This window comes from Equus asinus, chromosome 9, assembly GCF_041296235.1.
Source record: "Equus asinus isolate D_3611 breed Donkey chromosome 9, EquAss-T2T_v2, whole genome shotgun sequence".
Lineage (NCBI taxonomy): Eukaryota > Metazoa > Chordata > Mammalia > Perissodactyla > Equidae > Equus > Equus asinus.
The window spans coordinates 75,952,154-75,974,557 of NC_091798.1; the positions used below are offsets into that span (position 1 = coordinate 75,952,154).

At 40.1% G+C, this 22,404-nt stretch overlaps 2 protein-coding genes across 2 annotated transcripts in view; one reads left to right on the forward strand and one right to left on the reverse strand.

Moving 5' to 3' along the window:
• GLRX (glutaredoxin) overlaps nucleotides 1-22,404 on the forward strand; it is a 44,442-nt gene that overhangs the window by 17,356 nt on the left and 4,682 nt on the right. The window lies entirely within an intron of this gene.
• RHOBTB3 (Rho related BTB domain containing 3) overlaps nucleotides 14,267-22,404 on the reverse strand; it is a 52,911-nt gene continuing 44,773 nt past the window's right edge. Inside the window, exon 12 of the mRNA XM_014867549.3 lies at nucleotides 14,267-17,197. Coding sequence (XP_014723035.1) covers nucleotides 17,082-17,197 — 116 coding nt within the window. The 3' untranslated portion in view covers nucleotides 14,267-17,081. The remainder of the gene's footprint in view (nucleotides 17,198-22,404) is intronic.

Consider the following 22,404-nt stretch of genomic DNA (forward strand, 5'->3'; position numbering starts at 1 on the left):
CTGTGATGAACATGCTAAAGACTCCAATAGATAAAGTAGACAGGATGCAAGAATAGATGGGTAATGCAAGCAGAGAGACAGAAATCCCGAGAAAGAATCAAAAAAAAAATCTAGAGATCAAAAGTACTGTAACGGAAGTAAAGAATGGACTTCAGGGGCTGGCCCTGTGGCCCAGTGGTTAAGTTCTCGTGTTCCGCTGCAGGAGGCCCAGTGTTTCATCAGTTCGAATCCTGGGCGCGGACATAGCACTGTTCATCAGGCCACGCTGAGGCAGCATCCCACATGCCACAACTAGAAGGAACCACAACTAAGAATATACAACTATGTACCAGGGGGCTTTGGGGAGAAAAAGGAAAAAAATAAAATCTTAAAAAAAAAAAGAATGGACTTAATTTGATAGGCTCATTAGTGGACTTGAAATGTGCTGTGGTCTGAATGTTTGTGTCCCTCCTCCCCATCCCCCAAATGCACATGTTGGAATCCTTACACCCAATATGATGGTGTTAGAAGGTGGCCTTTGGGAAGTGATTAGGTCATGAGGGTGGAGCCCTCATGAATGGGATTAGTGCTCTTATAAAAGGGATCCCACAGAGCTGCCTAGCCCCTTCAACCACGTGAGGACACAGTGAGAAGCCCCCAGCTATGAATCAGGAAGAAGGCCCTCACTCAATCATGCTGGCACCTTGATCTTGGACTTGGCAGCCTCCAGAAATGTAAGAAATAAATTTCTGTTCTTTATAAGCTCCCCAGTCTGTGGTAATTTGTTACAGTAGCCAGAACAGACTAAGACTGAAGAAAGAATATCTGAGCTTGAGGACATCTCAATAGAAATCTCCAAAACTGAAAAGCAAGAGAGAAAAATAGACTGAGAAAAAAAAACAGAACAGGGTACCTGAGAACTATGAGACAATAACATATGCGTAATGGGAATACCAGAAGGAGAATAAAGAGAGAAGGAACAGAAGAAACATTTGAAACAATAATCACTGAGAATTTCCCAAAGTTAATATCAGACACCAAACCACAGGTCCAGGAAGCTCAGAGAACACCAAACAGGATAAATGCCAAAAAAAAAAACTACACCTAGCATATCATTTTCAAACTACAGAAAATAAAAAATAAATAAAAAATCTCGAAAAGAGCCAGAGAAAAAAATGCCTTACCTAAAGAGGAACAAAGATAAAAATTACACCTGACTTCTTCTCAGAAACCATGCAAGCAAGACAACAGTAGACTAAAATATTTAAAGTGTTGAAAGAAAAAACCCACCAACCTAGAATTCTCTGCCCTGCAAAATTACCCTTCAAAAGTGAAGGAGAAATAAAGAGTTTCTCAGACAAACAAAAGTTGGAGGAATTTGTTGCCAGTAGACCTGCCTTGCAAGAAATGTTAAAAAAAGTTCTTCAGAGAGAAGAGAAGTGATTTAAGTCAGAAACTGGGATCTACATAGAGAATGAAAGAGCACTAAAGAAGGAATCAGTGAAGGTAAAATAAAAACTTTTATTTTTCCTATTCATAATTGAGCAAGTAGATAACAGTTTGCTCAAAATACTAATAGCAACAATGTATTTGATTATGTCTGCTTATGTGTAAGGGAATGTATATATATACACGGGCATATGTATGCTATGTATCAGTGAAATGAGTGACAGCAATGATACAAGGGGCAGGATGGAGGAATTAGGATTATTTTGTTATTCTATGGTACTCACACTACCTGTGAAGCAGTGTAGAGTTATTTGGAAGTAGACTTGGATTAGATGTAAATATATATTGCAAACTCTCGGGCAACCACTAAACAAAAAGGTAAAAAAATACATAACTGATATGCTACAAAAGGAAAAAAAAATGGAACCATATAAAATGCTAAATTAATACCACAAAAGGCAGGAAAAAAAATGGAAGACAAAAATAGGAACAATGAACAAAGGCAACAAATGGAAAGCAGCAACAAATATGATAGATATTAATCCAAGTATACCAATACTTGCTTTGAATGTCAATGGTCTAAATGCACCTATTAAAAGACAGAGATTGTCAGAATGGATCAAAAAAACAAGACTCAACTATATGTTGTCCACAAGAACTCACTTTAAGTATAAAGACACATATAGATTAAAAACAAATGGATGGAGAAAGTTACGCCATGCTAACACTAATCAGAAGAAAGTGGGAGTAGTTATATTAATTTTAAGCAGAGCAGACTTCAAAGCAAGGAAAATTACCAAGGATAAAGAGAAGCATTACATAAAGATAAAGGGATAAATTCTCCGAGAAGAAATGCACCTTCCTTAACATGTATGTGCCTCATAACAGAGCATCAAAATACCTGAGGCAAAAACTGACAGAACTACAAAGAACAATAGATGAATCTGCTATTATAGTTGGAGACTTCAACCTTCCTCTATCATAAATGGATAGATCCTGCAGGCAGAAAATCAGTAAGGACATAACTGAACTCAACAACACCATCGATCAACTAGATAGTATCAACATCTATAGACTACATCCAACAACAGCAGAATGCACATTCTTCTCAAGCTCACATGGAACATTCACCAGGATAAACCCACGTTCGGGACCATAAAACATACCTTAACAAATTTAAAAGAAATATATCATGCAATGTCTGCTCTCAGATCACAGTGGAATTAAACTAAAAATTAATAATAGGACGATACCTGAAAAATCCTAAAATTCATAGGAATTAAAGAACACACTTCTAAATAACACATGGATCTAATAAGAAATCTTGAGACAAATTTAAAATATTTTTGATCTAAATGAAAATGAAAAGACAACTTCTCAAAATTTGTGGAATGCAGCAAAAGCAGTGCTTAGAGGGAAATTTCTATCATTGAATGTATATATCGAAAAAGAAAAATCTAAAATCAGTCTTTTAAGCTTCTACCTTAGGAAACTAGGGAAAAAAAGAGCAAGTTAAACTCAAATTAAGCAGAAGAAAAGAAATAATAAAAATTAGAGCAGAAATAGATGAAACTGAAAACACACAATGAATAGAGAAAACCAACAAAACCAAAACCTGGTTCTTTGAAAAGTTCAATAAAATTTAAAAAAAAACCTCTAGCCAGGCTACCTAGGAAAAAAAGAGAAAGGACACAAATTACTAATATCAGAAATGAAAGAGACTATATCACTACAGGTCCCATGGACATTGAAAGGATAATAAAGGAATACTATGAACAACTCTATGCCAGCAAATTTGATAACCTAGATGAAATGAACCAATTCCTTGAAAGACACTGTAGGGGAGGAAGACAGTTTCTCTACCTTCTAGGTCCTTCTGGCTGGTCTAAGAATTGAATTGACATGAGACAGACCAACAGGAGAAAGTCAAACAAAGTTTAATAACACATATACATGGAAGAAATCCAGGAAAACTGAGCACCTCACCAAAATGGCCAAAGCTGCTACCTTAAATACCATTTTTAGCTAAAGACAAAGGAGGATATTGGGGGTAGTGATTTGGGGCTTCAAAGGGGAGGAAGACAATTTACATGGAGATGGAAACGCAAATGTTTGTTAAACAAGTGTTTGCTGGGCCGTCTATGGACAGTGGGACCTGAAAGAGATCTTTTGATAAAAATGGGCTTGGCAAGGACTCTTCCAGTTTACCGATACACAAAGTTATCTATGGCGATGGCCTGTCCTGGGACAGGCCTTCTATCTTAAATTCTTTTAGGCAGTTGGGGGGAAAGTCAAAGTTTCTTTCAGGTGCTGGCCCAGTGGCACAGCAGTTAAGTTCACACGTTCAGCTTCGGTGGCCTGGGGTTCGCCGCTTCAGATCCCAAGTGCGGACCTATGCACTGCTTGTCAAGCCATGCTGTGGCAGGTGTCCCGCATATAAAGCAGAGGAAGATGGCCGTGGACGTTAGTTCAGGGCCAGTCTTTCTCAGAAAAAGAGGAGGATTGGTGGCAGATATTAGCTCAGGGCTAACTTTTCTTCTTCAAAAAAGATTGAGCTCCTTCAGAAAGTCATAGATCCTAGGACTCTGTCAACTACAGCAAGCACACCGTTACCAAAAACAAACACACACACACACAAATGTTTGTACTTGCTCTTCAAGGAGTGAAGAGCATTGGTCGCAAGGCTGTATTGTGGGCTTGACATAGAGGGGCGGGTAAGAAGTTCACAAGGGGGTGTGCAAAGTATTTCCCCAGAAACAAAATTTTTCCATTTTGATTCAGTTCTACCGACCTTCAGTGAACTCACGTCACATTTTACAGTGGTTATTGAGCCAATGAGAAAGCATTTTTATGGCTACTCATGTTGTTCTTCCTTCCTCCCTCCCTCCCATCCTTCCTTCTTTTCTTTTTTCCTTTCTCTCTTTCTTTTTTTTCCAACTTTATTTGGGTATATTTTATAGCTCACGTAATTGGCCCATTTTTGTTGTACAGTTCAATGAGAGAATGTCCATGTAAGCTGCACAGCTCCTATAGGAACTGGCCCAAGAACCTGAAATTGCAATTCCAAGGGCAGAATGTTACAGTTTAGACGCAGGATGGACTGAATTCAAATCCTGATTAGGCTATCTCCTAGCTGTGTCCTGTGGCTAAGCAAATCTCTCCAGCTTGGCTTCTTACCATGAGAATTAATTAAGTTAATTAATTAAATTTAAATTAATTAAAATGGAAGAGGACTAGCAGAGAAATCTCACTCTCTGGCTGTTGGGGTTGAATGGGCCCTGCAAGCAGCTCCCCTTCTCTCTGACCAGTTCATAGCAGGATATGCTGTTTGTTTTCCCGTCATCAGTCTTGGGTTACTTAGTTCAATTATTAACCACAAAGGTGGGGTGTTAACCAGTCATAACGTTTGAAGAATCATGATCAAATTCAACCTTGGAATAGTTTCCAGAGAGGAGAGTAGGGTTGGAGGTGGGGGAGGGGTGATTATCTTGATGACTCCTTGACTTTGGAGTCAGCTTGCAAGGAACCTCAATGAATATGTCTTCTAGGGACACATCCAGTCTCCATTTGTCTTGCCACATTGCACAAAGCCAGCATTGTTGCAGCACCTCCAAAGGGAGCATCAATTCTAGTGTTAGCTGGATTATTTTACATTTTTCTTAGAATGCTCACGGAGGCTGTTTGCTAGCTGGTATAACATATGGGCTTTGGAGTGACGTCTGGGTTCTTCCCAGCTCTGCCACTTATTAACTACATGACCTTAGGCCTTTACTCACTGTGTTCATTTTAGAGTGGAGATACTGATGGCGCTGGCTCATTGCTGAGACAATGTGATAATAATAATGACAACACTAATACTTACAAAGTACTAAGTCTGTGCAAGACCCTGGTTTCAGCATTTTATTTGTCTGATCTCATTTATTCCTCCTATTGAAACCATAAGGTGGCTGCCTCCTTTAGTTACCTGTTGTAAATGAGCAAATGAAGTCCACAGAGAGGCCACTTCACCAGTCTGAAGTCACACAGTAAGAGGTAGACCTGGGATCTGACAACCTGGGCTACATCTGGCTTGGTCTGGCTTCATCACCCTTGTGTTCAGTCGCCCCACCAGACTACTTTCCCGTGTTATAGTGTCTCTTCTAAAGGAAATTATATATGTAAAGTACAAGTGCAGTAAGTGGTAAAGTTGAAATAATAAATAATACTTCAATTTCCCCAGGCCTCACCAGCCTATGGAGTTCATACAAACAGTAATAACAGAGATTTCACTCAGTTATGCCTCCACCTGAAGTCTCCTGAAGTTACTCCTGGGGTGTCTCATGTGGCCCTCCTGTGCTTCCACACTTGCCCCTCCCTGAAGGCCCTGCCTTTGAAGTCCCTTGAGGGTGGGGTCTCACCCTGCTTCTGTTGTGGGCGTCCTCTGTGCCCCTTCCCAGGGCCCAAACTGTCTAGTCAAGTTTGATGAGGATTTTAGGCTGGTTACTTTTAAAACTACAGATGAGAAGCAGGCTCCGAGGACTGGAATTTTGCTTGCCCTTTTGAGAGACATTTGCATTTGTGAAGGAAGGGGGTGATGAGCTTGTAGGGACCTGAAATTGGCCACCCCAAGATATGACTCTTTGGCATCAGGATTGTTTTGGGCTAATTGCTTTTGATAAACTGGGACAGGGAAGGAGGCTCTGGGGAATGGAACTTACCCTTGTTGGGACACATTTACATTTGTAAGGTAAATCTCTATCTGTAAAAGGTGCCTCCCTCTCTGTACCAGGAAGAAGAGAGATGACCTTATCCCTAGAAACTCTTAATCGAGAAGGCAAGAACTTAAGTTGGTTGCTGTCTGGCAATCTCATGTAACTGGTTTAGGGTGGTGGCGTCTAACCTTTCTAACCTTTACTTAATCCAATTTGATTCTTGTCTAAAAGTCATGGGATCACCCAATGACCAGACCCCACCTGCACTGATACCATTTTAACTTTTTTTTCGTTCTTTCCTTTGTCTTCGTAAAGAGATGACTCACATACCTATGCCTTAAATTTAGCCCTAACCCTCAACTCGGGGCAGCAGCAGGAGCTCTGACTGCCCGTGGGTCCTGTCCCCATGCTATTCTATACTATTCTCTAAATAAAAGAGCACTACTGCCAGATCTTAAGAGTCTAAGAAATCTTTCTTTCGACTCCTTGGCTCACCGACCCCGCATCAAAGTTCACTGGTCCCTAAGTAGAAATGGGGCACCTGGGCCATAACAGTCAACACCGTCAGCACGAAGACGAGGAACTGCTGGGTTCTCTGTCAACCGTGTCCCGTTCAATGCAATGGACATTTTTTAAGCAACTATCACGTTTCAGAAATGGTGCTAAAAGACATAAAAATGAAGTAAAATATAAGCAATCAGTATATCCAGTGACAAGAGATTTTCACATATTAAGGTATATGGGGTAACTATTCGGGTTCAAAACTGATTCGGCTTGAACTAGCAAGCCTCACTTATGCCCTATCAAATATACATTGTACATCGGCTTAACCATAAAAGTAAAGAAGGCACTCTCTTAGGATAAGAATGCCTACTTCCCCTCCTACGCCCTATTGGTAATGTCCTATTGGTAACAGCCGCATAGTCCCTTTCCTGACATCAGGGTCATCTTGACCTGCTAATTTGCAACTGAATACTTCCTTGAAATTTTGATGGAAATGTATCCTGGGTGTGTTTAACGTATGTTCTTTGTTCTAAAAAGATATAAGACTGTACTGAAACCCATGCTTCCACAGAATGCTTTCTAAGGCCTGCCCGGGTTATAATCCTCACTCTGGCTCAAGTAAACTCACTTTATTTCTCTTATCTATCGCATAGTTATAGGTTATTTTGTGTCCACGCCAGACTGGCACCCAACAGCAGCTTAGGAACCCCTGATGTCTACTAATGGTAAGGTCTCATACAAGGTCAGCTTTTCTTACCATATTCATTAAAAACTGTGAGGGTTATTAAAGAGAAAGTTTTGTTCTTGTTTGTGGTGGTGGTGGTGATAGTGTGCCACTTGGGAAAATGCCCAGGTAAGAGTTGATAGTCATCTATTTACTTATTTAAATGATCATCTTTACATTTGAATTCTTGTCAAGGAAATATCTTAACTTTTGCTTTCCATCTAGTCAAGGAAAGCATTTGAACCTTGCCTGGGCATCGCAGCCCCGTAATCTGCCCTCCCACCCATTACCAGGGCTTCTAGCTGTGGCCTCTTCGGGATTTTGGTATATAGTTACCTTAGACCAAAATGTCCTAGTTTACTCTGAAGTACTTCATTCCTCAGAGGAAGTCACTGTAAACTAGAAAAGCAACCGTACTCCTCTTCCAACCAAGGGGACGGGACGCAAGACCAAAGAACAGCAATGTGTCCAGTTACCCAGGTGACCATGGGGAGAGAATTAGATAAGAAATCTCTAGGAAGGTAAAAATGGTCTACACATGGGGCTGGCCTGGTGGCACAGTAAAGTTCGCACATTCTGCTTTGGTGGCCCGGGATTCGCTGGTTCGGATCCCAGGTGCGGACGTATGCACTGTTTGTCAAGCCATGTGGCAGGCGTCCCACATATAAAGTAGAGGCAGATGGGCACAGAAACTAAGGAAATTGTATGTATTTTTCTACAGGTTTAAACTTACTAAAAGTAAAGGCAAAAGCAAGCTACTTCCAATCAAGAGGAGACAGGGAGAAGCACTCAGAAGTTTGAAGCAAATGTGTGAGGGGGCAGCAGTTACTGGGTAACTCCCTGCTCCCTGTGACAGGAATTTCCAGGGCTCATAAAACTGGTTTAACCCAACTTTGTCCTAAAAGGGCCTGTGGTATAAAAAAAATTATTTATCATTGTGCTCCAATATTGCTTCCAATTCTTACGGGGCAGCTGAGTATTTTTTTTAAATCATAACAACAAAAAGGTAGACAATTTTCAGGAAAAAAACTATATTCTGCAATAGTAGCAAAATCTGTCATTGTAAACAAAAATGGTTGAGGGAACGCAAATTTCCCGTTTAATGGTGCACACAGGACTAAGTCCCTTTGGAATTTAGTTTTACATTCATTCATTGAGAATTCACAGCCTGCGTCATCCGTTGGACAGGAGGGCCACAGGCCCAGCACTGAGTATAAGCCCAGAGAAAGCCAGAGAGATGGGGAGACGGGTGACAGGGAGGCCTGCAGGAGGCTGAGCGCGTGAGTGCAGTGCCACCCCAACCCCACAACCCCAACCAGGAGAAATCATCCTGGGATGCTCTCTCCTGGCTGCTCACAGGCCCACGCCTCAGGGGAAACCCTGTCAAGCAGAATTAGCACAATGAGGGGAGAAGGACAGAGCTAGTAAAATAATCAAGGAGACAGAGGAGGGATTTAAGTCTAGAAGCCAAAGGTCAAGCTGACAGGGGAGTGGGAGGGGAAGCCCCTGCGGGCTGGGGGAGGAGGAAGGCTCTGGAGTAGTCCAGGGCTTCAGACCCCCCCCCCCCAAAATGGAATTGTTTAATGGATTCTCAAAGCACATTCTATGGACCAGCAGTATCAGCATGGCCTGGGAACTTGTTCCAAATGAAAATTCTCATGCCCCAACCAAGATGGTCAACACCAGAACTCTGGGACTGGGGCCCAGCATCCTGTGTTTTAAAAAGCCCTTCAGATAATTCTGATAACTACTACAGTTTGAGAACGACTGGCTTAATGAATTGTTATGTTCAAGGTATTGACCCCACCTACCTTCCCTTAAATGGTACTGAGAACAAAGGATGTAATTCATGTCACCTTCGTATAAGAAAGGGGGTGTATTAGTTTCCTATTGCTGCGGTAACAAATGATCACAAACTCAGTGGCTTAAAACAACACAAATTTATTGTCTTACAATTCTGGAGTTCAAAAGTCCAAAATCAGTCCAGTTAGGCTAAAGTCAAGGTGTTAACAGGGCTGGTTCCTTCTGGAGGCTCTGAGGAGAGTCCATTTCCTTGCTTTCTCCAGCTTCTAAAGGCTGTCTTCGTCCTTGGCTCATGACCCCTTCCTCTATCTTCAAGGGGTAGCATCTTCAAATCTCTCTTCCTCACATTGCCTCCTGTCCTCTTACTCTACTGCCTCCCTCTTATAGGGGCCCGTGGGATTACAATGGACCAACTCAGGATCATCTTCTCATCTCAAGACCCTTAACTTAATCACACTGAAACCAGCAGGGAGTTAGCCATTGATGATTAACTAGCTAGGAACTAAAGATTTTTTCCTTTTTTGCAATTACTCATTACAGCTTTTAGCTGTTTAACCCACCAATTGTTAACTGTGCTGTTTAGGCAATATGCTGTCAACTCCCACCAGGCTCCTATAGATGATAGCTCCCTGGAGCCTGGGTCACCATGGTAATGGGTGTGTGAGCTGTTTTTCAGGAATTAGAACCCCTTTGTCCACTCCAGGCAGGTTGAGACCACCAACTCATCACCTGGGCCCATGCAGATGTCCAATAGGTGGCCTTTTGATGCCAACAGGCTAAAAGCTCCACCCTCAGATCACGCTAAAGCCGCCATTTTGTGAGCATGGGTCCTACAAAGAGACATGGAGTCTGACTATGCTTGTGCAGATCAACAGTTACCTCACTTCTCCTCACCTCCAATCACCTTGCTCCACATTTCAGAACACCTTGCCCCCTCTTCCATAAATATCCCTGAGTTCCTATTTTCGGGGAAGCGAATTCGAGGCTCCTGTTCTCGCTTCCTCCCATGAGTGCCCTGTGAGTAAACCCTCTCTCTGCTGCAGTCTCGTCATCTCGGTGTTTGGCTTTCTGGGCGGCAGGCAAAAATGAACCTGGTTTGGTAACAACACCTGCAAAGTCCCTTTTGCCATGAAAGGCAACATTCACAGGCTCTGGGGATTAGGGATGTGGACATCTTTGGAGGGCCATTATTCTGTTTACTGTAGGGAGGAAGATGAGAATATACATTTTCACTTTCTTGTATTCACATAAATAAACACTGTAATGATGCATAAGAAACAAATGAAGGTGATTACCTATAGGGAATGTGGGAAGTGGGGTGAGGGGAACAGGGATAGGAACAAGGGCTCTCTTCTCAAAGTATACTTTTTATATTATTTTGAGCCAGGCAAATATATTACCTATGACAAAATGATAACACTAAAAAATAAAAAGGAATGAGAAACATTTTTAATAATTTTTGCCTGTCGAACTGTTCTGCTTGAACATGACATGTCAGAGACTAAACCACTGGGAACTCTGGAGTCATAGGAATTAAGTATAAGAGAAAAGGGTTTCAGTGGTGATGTAGTTACTAGGGGAAGAAGAAACAAGATAAAAGGATGGCCCATCTCGCTTGGATGTGAACAAAACAAGAGAGACTCAAAGTCATAGATGAGGGACTAAGCTCAGACTTCAAGGAAAAGTCACTGTTTTGGTTTTGGGTAGTTTATTTTTGAGTTAGAGAGTTCTCCGGCGGATCTTCCCAGTCCAAGTTTCCGGCAAAGAAGGGAGGCTGATATCCCATCTCCTCTCCACTTAAAACATAATAATAATATATTGTGTCCACTAAATTGCATGTTATTAAATAAGAGTAACTAAGAGAGCTCCTTGCCCTGAACATGTAAGATAATGTCAGACACTCTCATACTAGTGCTGATCATTAGCTCATTGTTGAACATTAAGCTATAACAGTAGAGCAGGACAACTAAGATTTGCAGAACACAGCCAGCCCCATGCCAGGGAAATCATTTACATGCAATTAAAGCATCATTTGCATACAACTTTATGTGTAACACTGGGAGCTGTTTTGCCTTCATTATGCACAACAGAAATTCTTTTGCCCGCCCCTACCTCATCCCCCTTCCCATCTTATTGCCTGACCTCCAAAGGAGACTCCCAGGCAGAGGTGTCCCCAAAGATCATTTTGTACATATTCTGCATCCCGTCAGTGCCTCATCCCCTACTTTTAATTCTTTGAGGAACCTCAATGGTCCACCACTTATCACTCCTCCATTCCATATGTTTATCAACTCCCAAGAGAGACAGCCACCCTGGTCACTCCAGATCCCACGTGCCAGCTGACTCTGGCTACTTGTGACAGCAAAAAAGCTTCAAGTATAAGCATACTTCTCACCTGCAAGTTTTTCATTATTCTTCCATCTGGGGCAATCTGGCCTTTTCAGTGCCATTTATTATACACACAGTCTATGTCAGTCCTTGTGCCTGATGGAGAGTTGCAAAGTGGGGGTCACAAAGATAAATCAAGACATGGTCCCTGCCCTCAAGTTATAGCCAATAGAGACCATCAATACATAAAGACCTAAAATGCAAAGAATGCCATAAAAAAGGTATAAGAGCTAAGGAAAGACACATGGTGGAAGCAATTAATTCTTCCTGGGAGAGTCACAGAAAGCAAAAGAGATATAATGTTTAAGTGGAGCTTTACAGGATATGCAGGAGTTTGCAAACTTGACAAGGAATGGCAACTCAACCCAAGCCATGGCAAGAGTATGAGGTGTGCAAGTACACAGACAATCTGGATGGACAGTTCCACATGTCAAGGCAGGAAAGATGGGGCTGCGTTATGAAAAAGGCCTTGCTGGCAGTGAGAACTGTGGAGGTTCATCTATAGGCAATAGGGGTCTTCTAGAAGGGTGTGTTCCCAGATGGGATTTGTGTTAAGAACATAATTCCAATGGAATTGTGGAGACCTTTATGGGTTTAGTAGACTTCGCTGGCAATTTGGGAACCTTCTGAGGGGTTGTATAACATAGTCACACCCTATCCTCATGTTATGGCTGCCTGGTCTCTCTCCCCCTTCTCTCTGGGCTCCTCATTTCCAAAAGAGAATTCCAAATTCCTTTTTTTTTAATTGAGCTATAGTTGACATATACACTTATGTGTTGCTTAATGCTGGGGATACATTCTGAGAAATGGTTTGTTAGGCAATTTCATCGTTGTGTGAACATAATAAAGTGTACTTACACAAACCTAGATGGTACAGTCTAGCACACACCTAGGCTATGTGGTACTGTTCCTACCTGACCACCGTCATATACGTGGTCTGTCATTGACCGAAATGTCATTATGCGATGCATGACTATGACTTGTATTCATTTCAGGTGTACAACATAATGATTCAATATTTGTATTTATTGCAAAATGATCACAATAAGTCTAATTAATATCTGTCCCCATATATAGTTAAAAATTTTTCTTTCTTGTGATGAAAACTTTTAAGATCTATTCTCTTAGCAACTTTCAAATATACAATACAGTATTATTAACTATAGTTATCATGCTGTACACTATATCACCATGACTTATTTTATAACTGGAAGTTTGTACCTTTTGACCCCTTCACTCATTTTGCCTATGTTCCACCCCCCCACCCCCGACTTCTGGCAACCACCACTCTGTTCTCTGTATCTATGAGTTCAGTTTTGGAGTTTTTTTGGTTTGTTTTTGTTTTAGATTTCACATATAAGTGAGATCATATGGTGTTTGTCTTTCTCTGTCTGACTTATTTCACTTAGCATAAACACCCTCAAAGTCTACCCATGTTGTCACAAATGGCAAGATTTCCTTCTCTTTTTATAGCTGAATAATATTCCACTATATATATATATATGTATATATATACACACACACTCTTTATTCATTGACGGACACTTAGGTTGCTTCCACATCTTGCTATTGCAAATAATGCTGCAATGAACATGGTGTGCAGATATCTTTCCAAGTTTAGTGTTTTCATTTTCTTTGGATAAATACCCAAAAGTGGAACTGATAGATCATATGGTAGTTCTATTTTTAATTCTTTGAGGAACCTCCATACTATCTTCCATAGTGGCTACACCAATTTACATTCCCACCAACAGTGCACAAGTGTTCCCTTTTCTCCATATCCTTGCCAATACTTATTTCTTGTCTTTTTTTTTAAAGATTGGCACCTGAGCTAACAACTGTTGCCAATCTTCTTTTTTCTTTCTTCTCCCCAAAGCTCCCCAGTACATAGTTGTAGATTTTAGTTGTGTCTGCCTCTGGTTGTGCTGTGTCGGATGCCACCTCAGCATGACCTGATGAGTGGTGCCATGTCCGCACCCAGGATCCAAAGCAGCAAAACCCTGGGCCACTGAAGTGGAGGGCACAAACTTAACCACTCGGCCACGGGGCCAACCCCTATTTCTCGTCTTTTTGATAACAACCATTCTAACAGGTGTGAGTTGACATCTCATTATGGGCTTGATTGGCATTTCCCTGATGATTAGTGATGTTGAGCATCTTTTCTTGTACCTGTTGGCCATCTGTATGGTTTTTTCTTTTTAAATGTCTGTTCAGATCCTTTGCCCATCCTTTCATAGGATTATTTGGAGGTTTTTTTGCTATTGAGTTGTATGAGTTCTCTGTACATTTTGGATATTAACCCCTTATCAGATATATGGTTTGCAAATATTTTATCTCATTTGGTAGGTTGCCTTTTCATTTTGTTGGAAAGTTCCAAATTCTTATCTCTCAACTATGCAGAGCAGCTTCTCCACTTCTCAAAAGTCCTGGCCCCAGCCACCACTCCAGCCTACAGGGGCTCCTTCTACGCTAAATAATTATCAAAGCATTTTCCTAAATAAAGGCAGTTTTGTCAAGAAAAATTCTGGTACCAGCCATTAAAGGTAACGTAAATTTCTTTATCTCATCACGATCACGAGTTATCTACCATTACTAGTAACATACTAAATATTTTACACATAATGGAAATTATCTGTGACACATAATTATGCTTGAGAAACAAAAGGCAGTATTCCCAAATTTATTTCAGCATTTCAACATCCAAGGTAAAATAACTCAGGACACTGTGTTATGCTTGTTTTAAAAAAAAGTTTATTTGTTACAAAATGTTAAATACTAAAGCTAAAAACATACAAATTCAGGTCAGGCTATATTAAAATACACACATACCCTTCTTTGCAAAATTATTAAAGGTAGAATTAAACAGATGTTTTAAATAAAATAAAGTACTCTTGAGGACATTTTTGTCTGATTAATTATATCAGTGTAGTGTAGTTTTTTAAATTATAGTTGAAAAGTTTAGCTGTCTTAGAAGTCAAAATCATCCAAATCTTCAGTTTCTGCTACAGCCCAATGTGAAGCAACCATGTTGGCTTGTGACAGGGTGAATTTCACTTATGTTACTGAAACTTGTATATTACAAGCCTACTCGCCTATAATAGGAGCACAGAGTAGTCAGAAGTATACAAAGGGTTATATAAGGTGAAAACACGGCCCAAGAAGAAAAGGCCTTAGTTCTACCATACAGGATCTTCTCTAATTAAAATGATTGCAAATATTGTGAAGGAGAGATCAGCACAAAGCATATATTCCTTCAGAAATCATCTTTCAATTAAAAAAAAAAAACCACTCAAAAAGAGTACTCTTTTCTCCAAGATAGTTTATAAGTATTTTTAAATTTCTTGTTATTCTAAATTGAGTTAATTCAAAGGTACTGAAGAGCCTAGGTTTAAAAACTGATTACTGTTCTGACTAGCTCTGGAGAGCTATGACATCTGTGTGTTTGTGTCACTAACACAGGTGATAAAGAACTTTCATAATAAAAACTACATGCTTAACACCAACAGAGCACCAGCTCTCAAAACCAACTTCCGCTCAGGCCAAACAACCTAAAAACAAACTATGGTCTATTTAAATGTTAAATAGTATTTTCAAGAAAATACTTTATTTTGCTTTAGAATTTCTATTTTTCAATTTCCTAGTTTAAAAGTTATTGATTTAGAATTTTAAGTACTGTAATCCACATAGGGGTAAGAATATGCTTATGAAGAACGAAAGGCTAACAGTGCATTTTAAAAGGTCTTAAATGTGAATGAATTTTTAGAAATCTACAGCATCTATTCTTTATAATGCTAACCCTTATCAAATGAGATTTGCCAAGAGTTGATTAATCCAAGTGATTAAAATTAAAAACAAATAAAATGCATTCCAGTAATCTTCATCAACACAATCCAATTAAAATCAGGTTTCTTAGAAGATATATGTAGGGACTTTTTACTGTTTTACTCTGACAGTGTTGGTACACAACCAAGGACTAACTGTATAGTATTATGTCTAATACTATGGCATAAAATTGTTTAACCAAACCTTTGCATAGTTGGAAAAACTATGTGTATTCTAAGGTCACTGGAAATTAAAAGAAAAATATATTCTAATATTGAATTACAGATAAAAATAATGCTAAGAATAAATAGTAATCTAGTTTTCCATCTCTCGGCTTGTAAGTTTCTAATGTAATTACTTCTGTTGACATGTGATACAAGAGAAACTATAATTCTGTCCTCTATCCTAGTACCATTTTCTCTACATGAAACAAGGCTTTTTATCCTTTCTTTTAACTTACTGGGTAACCTTGAAGGACAAGATTCATGCTACCCTTCATCAAATAACCTTGCGGTCCCCAGAAAGAATTCAAACAATTCAAGCCACTGACATCCTAATCCTAGTAAATACTCTACAACAAAAAAGTCTTGAGCTTTCGATAGTGAATTCTCTAGAAAGCATCTTTTACTATGAGCATCTTTATAAATGCACATTAAAGTCATGCTGATCAGTCACTTTTACCAACATCCTGGTCTTACAGAACGATAGAGAAAGTATTGTTCATCTGTGATAGAGCCAGAACTGTAAGTGTTTTAAAGCTAAGATAACATGATGTATTTCTGACTTGCCAGCCAAACTGGTAGTGGAGAGAGGCCCTGGGTGGTACAGACTTCCCCAAAGATGGGAAACCCCATGTGATCCCTTCCCTCAGCAAGCCTCCTTCTCTTTCCTTGATGTCAATGCCTCTCTTCTGCTTTCAGAGAGAACGATATTTGGCAAGAAAACATGGTACATATCTTGCTAGGAAATTTTCGTAACTATAGGCCCAGTGCAAAGTGAAAATGAGGGGCCTTTCTTCAAACATAATTAAGAATTTGAAGGTGGTGATAGCAGAGCATGAAACCAAGTGAAGAGCCCTGTGCAACTACACAGGTTACATGGCCATAAAGCCAGCCCTGTTGAGGTTTCCTGCCTAACCAGAATCCCAGGGAAGAGACAAGGTGTCTCAGTTGGGTTGTCCAGATACAAACAGAAATTTTTTTTCACGATGGTTCAAACACTGTCACTGATTTGAAACCAAGTGGCATTTTACTTTCAAAATCCTATGTAAATTTCTATTCCTAAAATTTCAGATTGATCAGCCTTACCCTAGATTTCTCATTATATAGTCATACTGGGTCTGAAATGCCCCTTATTTTTATAGAGCAAGTAATCAGACATGATGAAATTTCTGTATTAATCTTATATGATTTTTTTAAAACTTAAACGTCGCTTAACTGGGAGGGGTATTAATATCACTAGAGGAATAAGGCATCTTAAAGGGAAAAAATGGATGTACAACAGCTTTATATACTAGGGTGAAGCCTTAGTTTTAGCCTACATAGATTTTGTTCCCTTTTAAGATCCCAATAGAACTAAGAAAAACATTAAGCAGTATGGTGATTTTCTGTTTTTTTTTTTTAACGCCCATATTGGTTTTGGTCAGAAGAATTTTACTGGAACCCAGAGGTATCCCATTCTTCACAATAATAAAAAGAGCGTATGTATGTAAAAACGTCAGGTTACATTACTAAGCAACGACACTTCCGGGAGTGAATATACTTCCGGTATTCCGCAAGCTGCTTCAAGTACATATTCGACGGCCATCTGTGCTTTTCAACAAAACTGCGCTCTTCCACTAAAAATTTTAGAAAAAGAATGTTAATTGAATATATCTTATTTTAGATCAAGTTTAGATATTAACTGTTGATTTCTTATTTAACAGAAGAGATCCAAGCTCTGCTATAGGACCCCTACCCTTTCCTCAAGCCTTCCACAATCATTTAACACAACTCTGGGTTAAATCAGTCACCAGGCTTTATGTTATTATGTGATTTACAATTATATACATCTTGTTCATTGATTAATCAGGTAATATTTGATTATGTTCTTTTTTTTCAAATGGGACTTGTTTTTCCTGGAGATGATAACTAACTTGTTTTTTCATTTAATCAGTTTTCTTTGTAGCTAACTAAACCTTTCAAACTCTTTACAGTCCTCTCAATTCTATTTTCCACCCAGCCACAGTTATGGGGTAATCTATCCACTCCTGTACTGGTGTCATTGCAGTTGCTGCCCTGGGGACCTCCCTTCTCATCAGAGCCCTGGCACTCTTGCCTTCCAGGCCCGCTTCATGCTTTTGTGTCATATCCCTCCACCCCTGGCCTCCAGGCCCTTCACTCTGTTTATTCTCTAGTTCTGGTGAACCACAACCTTTATTAGTTTCCTTAAAAAGAGGGTACAGAATAAGTATTTTTGAGACCTTGCTTGTGATGAAATGTCTTTAGTCTTTAATCTATCCTCACACACAGCTGATAATTTGGTTTGGTATAGAGTTCTAGGTTGAAAACTTCCCTCTTAATGTTGAAGGCAGTACTCCACCGCTTTCTAGTTTCCCAGGTTGTTAAGAACTCCACTGCCATTCAGATTCATAGTCCTTGGTAAGTACTCTGTGTTGGTTTTTTTTTATCCAGTAAACTTTTAGATTTTCCTACTTATAGTTGGTGTTCTTGCATGTCTCAGTGATGGACCTCGTCCATTCATCAAGCTCAGCACTCAGCATTTAGCAGATCCTTTCAATCTGGTGACTCAGGTCCTTCAGTACTGAGATAACTTCATATATTATTTCTTTGATAATTTCCTCCCCAGTGGTTTTTTCTATATTAACTTCTATTACTCAGATACTTCACCTCCTGAATTGAGCCTCCAATTTTTAAAAAATTGTTTCTCTCCTATCTGTCTCTTTATCTTTTTGTCCTACTTTCTAGATCTCCTTACCTTTATCTTTCAACTCTTTTTATTTATGTTTCAACTCCTTTATTTATTTAGTTGGGGTTTTTTTCTTTTTGCTACCATATTTCTAATTTCCAAGAACGACTTCTTGCTCTTTTATTATTTCTTTTAAATTATGGTGAAATATGCATAACATAACATTTGCCATCTTAACCATTTCTAAGTGTGCAGTTCAGTGGTGTTAAGTACATTCACAATGTTGTGCAGCCAATCCCCAGAACTCTTTCCCTCTTGCAAAACTGAAACTCTTTACCCATCAGACAACGACTACCTCCCCTCCCCAGTCCCTGGCACCCACCATTCTACTTTCTGTCTCCATGAATGCTGTTTCTTTTCTATAACATTCTAACCCTGCTTTATGGATACACATCTCTTATTCTTTGAGGATATTAATTTTAGGTTTCCTTCTATTCTTTGTTCCTCTAAGTTCCTTCTCTTCTGTTTTTATTCATTTTGATTTGGCTTTGGTATCTTTCATGTTGGACATTGCCTCAAACATCTGTTGATCCTCAGTCATCTCTTTGTATTTAAGAGTGAGATGCTGGAAAGCTGTTTGGAAATCTTCTGGGCATGGGTAGAACTAGACTGGTGGAATACACTGCACCATGGTTGAGCAGATATCTGTTGGGTTCATTGAGAGAATTCCCAAATGACTGTACCTATATGTTTTTTTTCTGAGGTCAGAGAAGGATGCTTCAATTTCATGTCCAGAGTATGGGACTCAAGATGGCAAATACCTGGCTGCCAGAATTCTAGAATCTGGATATGGGAAGGAGGCTGGAGGCTTACTATACAATGTGTATATTTTCACATGACCCCCATGTTTTCAATCCAGCTTCTTACCCCAATTCTCCCTAGAATTCATGATTCTATAACTTTTTTGGTTTAATTTCTCCGGGAATAAACCTCCCATCTCCTGTGATGATGAGGGAGAAGCAGTTGCCTGCCTGGGTGGGAGAGAGTGTAGCAAAACCTTCTTAACATTCAACTAATTATACTACTTTCAGCCCCAAGCCTCATTCTGCTTTGTGAAATAGCTACTCCCTCGAATTCCTAAGGCTTTTGGTATTCTGCTGGGTGAATCAGCTTGGTTCTCATCAGTATTCCTTTCTGAGGTATAGGGGCACTACCCAGCACGCCCCGTTTAAAACCATGTGTCCTTGAGGTTGCTTGTCTGGGCTATGCACCAGCACTCATGATGATAAGAGTCCTGGGCTTAACCAACCCAGCTGCTTTCTTATGGGACAGTTAGCACAAAGACCCTCCAGGTCTGAGGGAACACAGAGGCCCTCTAGGGGGCACTCTGGTCCTTGGAATGCAGGTCATATAGGGACAGTCCCCCTTGGCAAGCATGCAGGCTTTGTTCCTCTGCCTACTTAAGCAAGCTTCTCTCAGGGGGTGGTAGCAAGTGCACATTTCCTGTCCAGCCAGCCACCAATGGACCTTTCCTGTAAGTAACTCTCCAGTAGACCCATATGTCTCGTTTGCTGTCTCCGGGTCTTTTCTTTGGTCATTCAGCAACCTATCCCAGACTGGTCAACCAGCTGGGCGTGTGGTGGAACATGAGGGCACTTAGGTTTCCTTCTGCTAAGTCAGTTTCCACTTCCCCATCTACTGTTTAACTTCATGTATTATAATTTGGATTATGAAGGTCTTGATCCAGGATGCAGGACTGGACAAAAAGGAACAACCTAGCTGCTCAGGGAAATTAGTTATACGTTTCATTAGGAAGCAAAGGTTACATAAGACTACTCCCTGAGTTAAGACAAAAAAGAGAAAAGTCATCACAGATGAGCTCTGGCAGCCAGCAAAAAACAAAACACGAAAAAAGCCTCCACAATAAATAATACAAAATATAATATTGAAAATTAAACTGTGAGAGTAACAAATCCTTAAATACCAAGGGTAATTCATATTCCTGTGCATTGCTGTTTGTTTTCATAAGAGTCCAGTATATAAAATACATCTAACACTTAGTAAGTTATTTAACTGTGTTCTGATGTATCAGTGCCAGCATTGACCTGAGATCTTTTCCAGTATTACTTTTCAATTTCTAAACACCGCTAAAGAAGAAAAATTCTCAGTTAAGAGGAAACAATGCACAGAATTCCAATAATAATTTGACAATTTTTGAAGCCGGAAATGGGCAGTTCTTTAAGGAAGCTGTAAAGTGATTGTGCTAAGAACCCATTTCAACTTCAAGTGACCATGTGAAGTAGTCCTAGTGTAAGGCAATAGGGAAGAGAGGTGACTATGACACTCTGGAGAGGACATGGTCCTTTAAAATGGGCAGCTACTGCTCAGTTCCGGGTTGGTGCCACATAGGAAGATGGGCCCAGAGTAGCCACATCCCAGCTTTTCAAAAGAAGCGGAAATTTGGAATTTTAAAATGTTACATGTTACAATTTTTAAATATTGACACTAAAAAAATAATAATACTGTGTGGGCTGAATAAAACCCCTTGGCGGCTACATTCAACCCACAGACTGCCAGTTTGCGACCACTGATTTAGACTGTCGAGTTTTCTCTTATCTACACGGGGATTTCTTCCTCTGCCCAGGAGGACACATCACAGCAGGTCGTAGACATGAACAGGTACTGCTGAGTCAGAGCACTCAAGATGCCCTTTGAGTGCCCATCAAAGGAACATAAGATAATCACTGACACAGCCTCATCTTCTTACCCTGCCTTCTCAGATTACGCCCTGGAGACCTGCTGCTCACCATGCTGGGTGGTCATAACATATTGTATAGGCAATTGTATAAGTAATAAAATAAAATAAAAACTAATAACTCAAAGGATTTATAAAGCATCTTTCTCCCAAGGTAGCAATAGTACTCTATGTGTATCATACATCTATACAGAAGAGCGACTGACAAATAATCTTGTTCTTCTTTTATAAATGAAGGTGACCTAAGGTGGCACAATGAAGGTGGTTCACTCACTTTCATTTTTAATTGAATTCTTAAAGAATAACTCTATAACAATGTCCCTACTAACCAACCAGGGGTCTAATGATCAAGATTCAGTGCTCTCACCTCTGTGGCCTGGGTTCATTTCCTGGTCAGGGAACCACACCACCCGTCTGTTGGTCGTCATACTGTGGTGGCTGCATGTTGCTGTGACGCTGAAAGCTATGCCACCAATATTTCAAATACCAGCAGGGTCACCATGTTGGACAGGTTTCAGTGGAGCTTCCAGACTAAGACAGACTAGGAAGAAGGACCTGGCCACCAATTTCCAAAAAAATGGCCAAGAAAACCCTGTGAATAGCAGTGAAGCATCGTCTGCTAGAGTGCTGGAAGGTGAGAGGATGGCGCAAAAAGACTGGGCAGGGTTCCGCTCTGCTGTACACGATGTCGCTAGGAGTCGGAATTGACTAGATGGCACTAACAGCAAGCAGAAGCACGCCTTATTTTTATGAATGGATCAGTTTGTTTTTTCCTTCAGAAAGTAGATGGTTAGTAAATATCTATTGTTCTGCTTTGATTTATTATGTTACTCTATTGCACTAACAGGTGAATTCTACGTAAGGAGGCTCCCAGTAGGCATACAATGCCTATTTTTGACTGGCTAAATACCTCTGCCAATACATCTGCCCAAAACTGACTGTGTGTTTCTTGGTTTCCTTAACTGTACAAGGAGTAGCTGAGTAAAACCGGAGATTTTCACATCTTTTAGCAGCAAGTTCTCGTTTACAGGTAAAATTTTATGGAGAATTCTAATATAAAACAAATACAAGTGCAACTACTGTTTGAAGGTGCAAGGGAGGAGTCAAAGAATTAGAAATTTCAGCCTCTCTTCTTCCCTCCCTCTGCCCTCCCCCTCTCTCCACTCTCTGCCCCCATCTCAGAAGACCTCCAGGCATCTCCAAGGAGATTTCTCTGTTTAGAGTTTGAAACTACTTGACTAGGTGTTATTTAACTTCCTTATTCTTTGAGTCTCTTCTAGGTAATAACATGAGCAAACGTTGAATCTAAACTGATGGTCTACTCTGATGACTATTCTATTTTCATTCTCTTTCCTCTTAGGCAGCACTGAGCAGCTCACCCT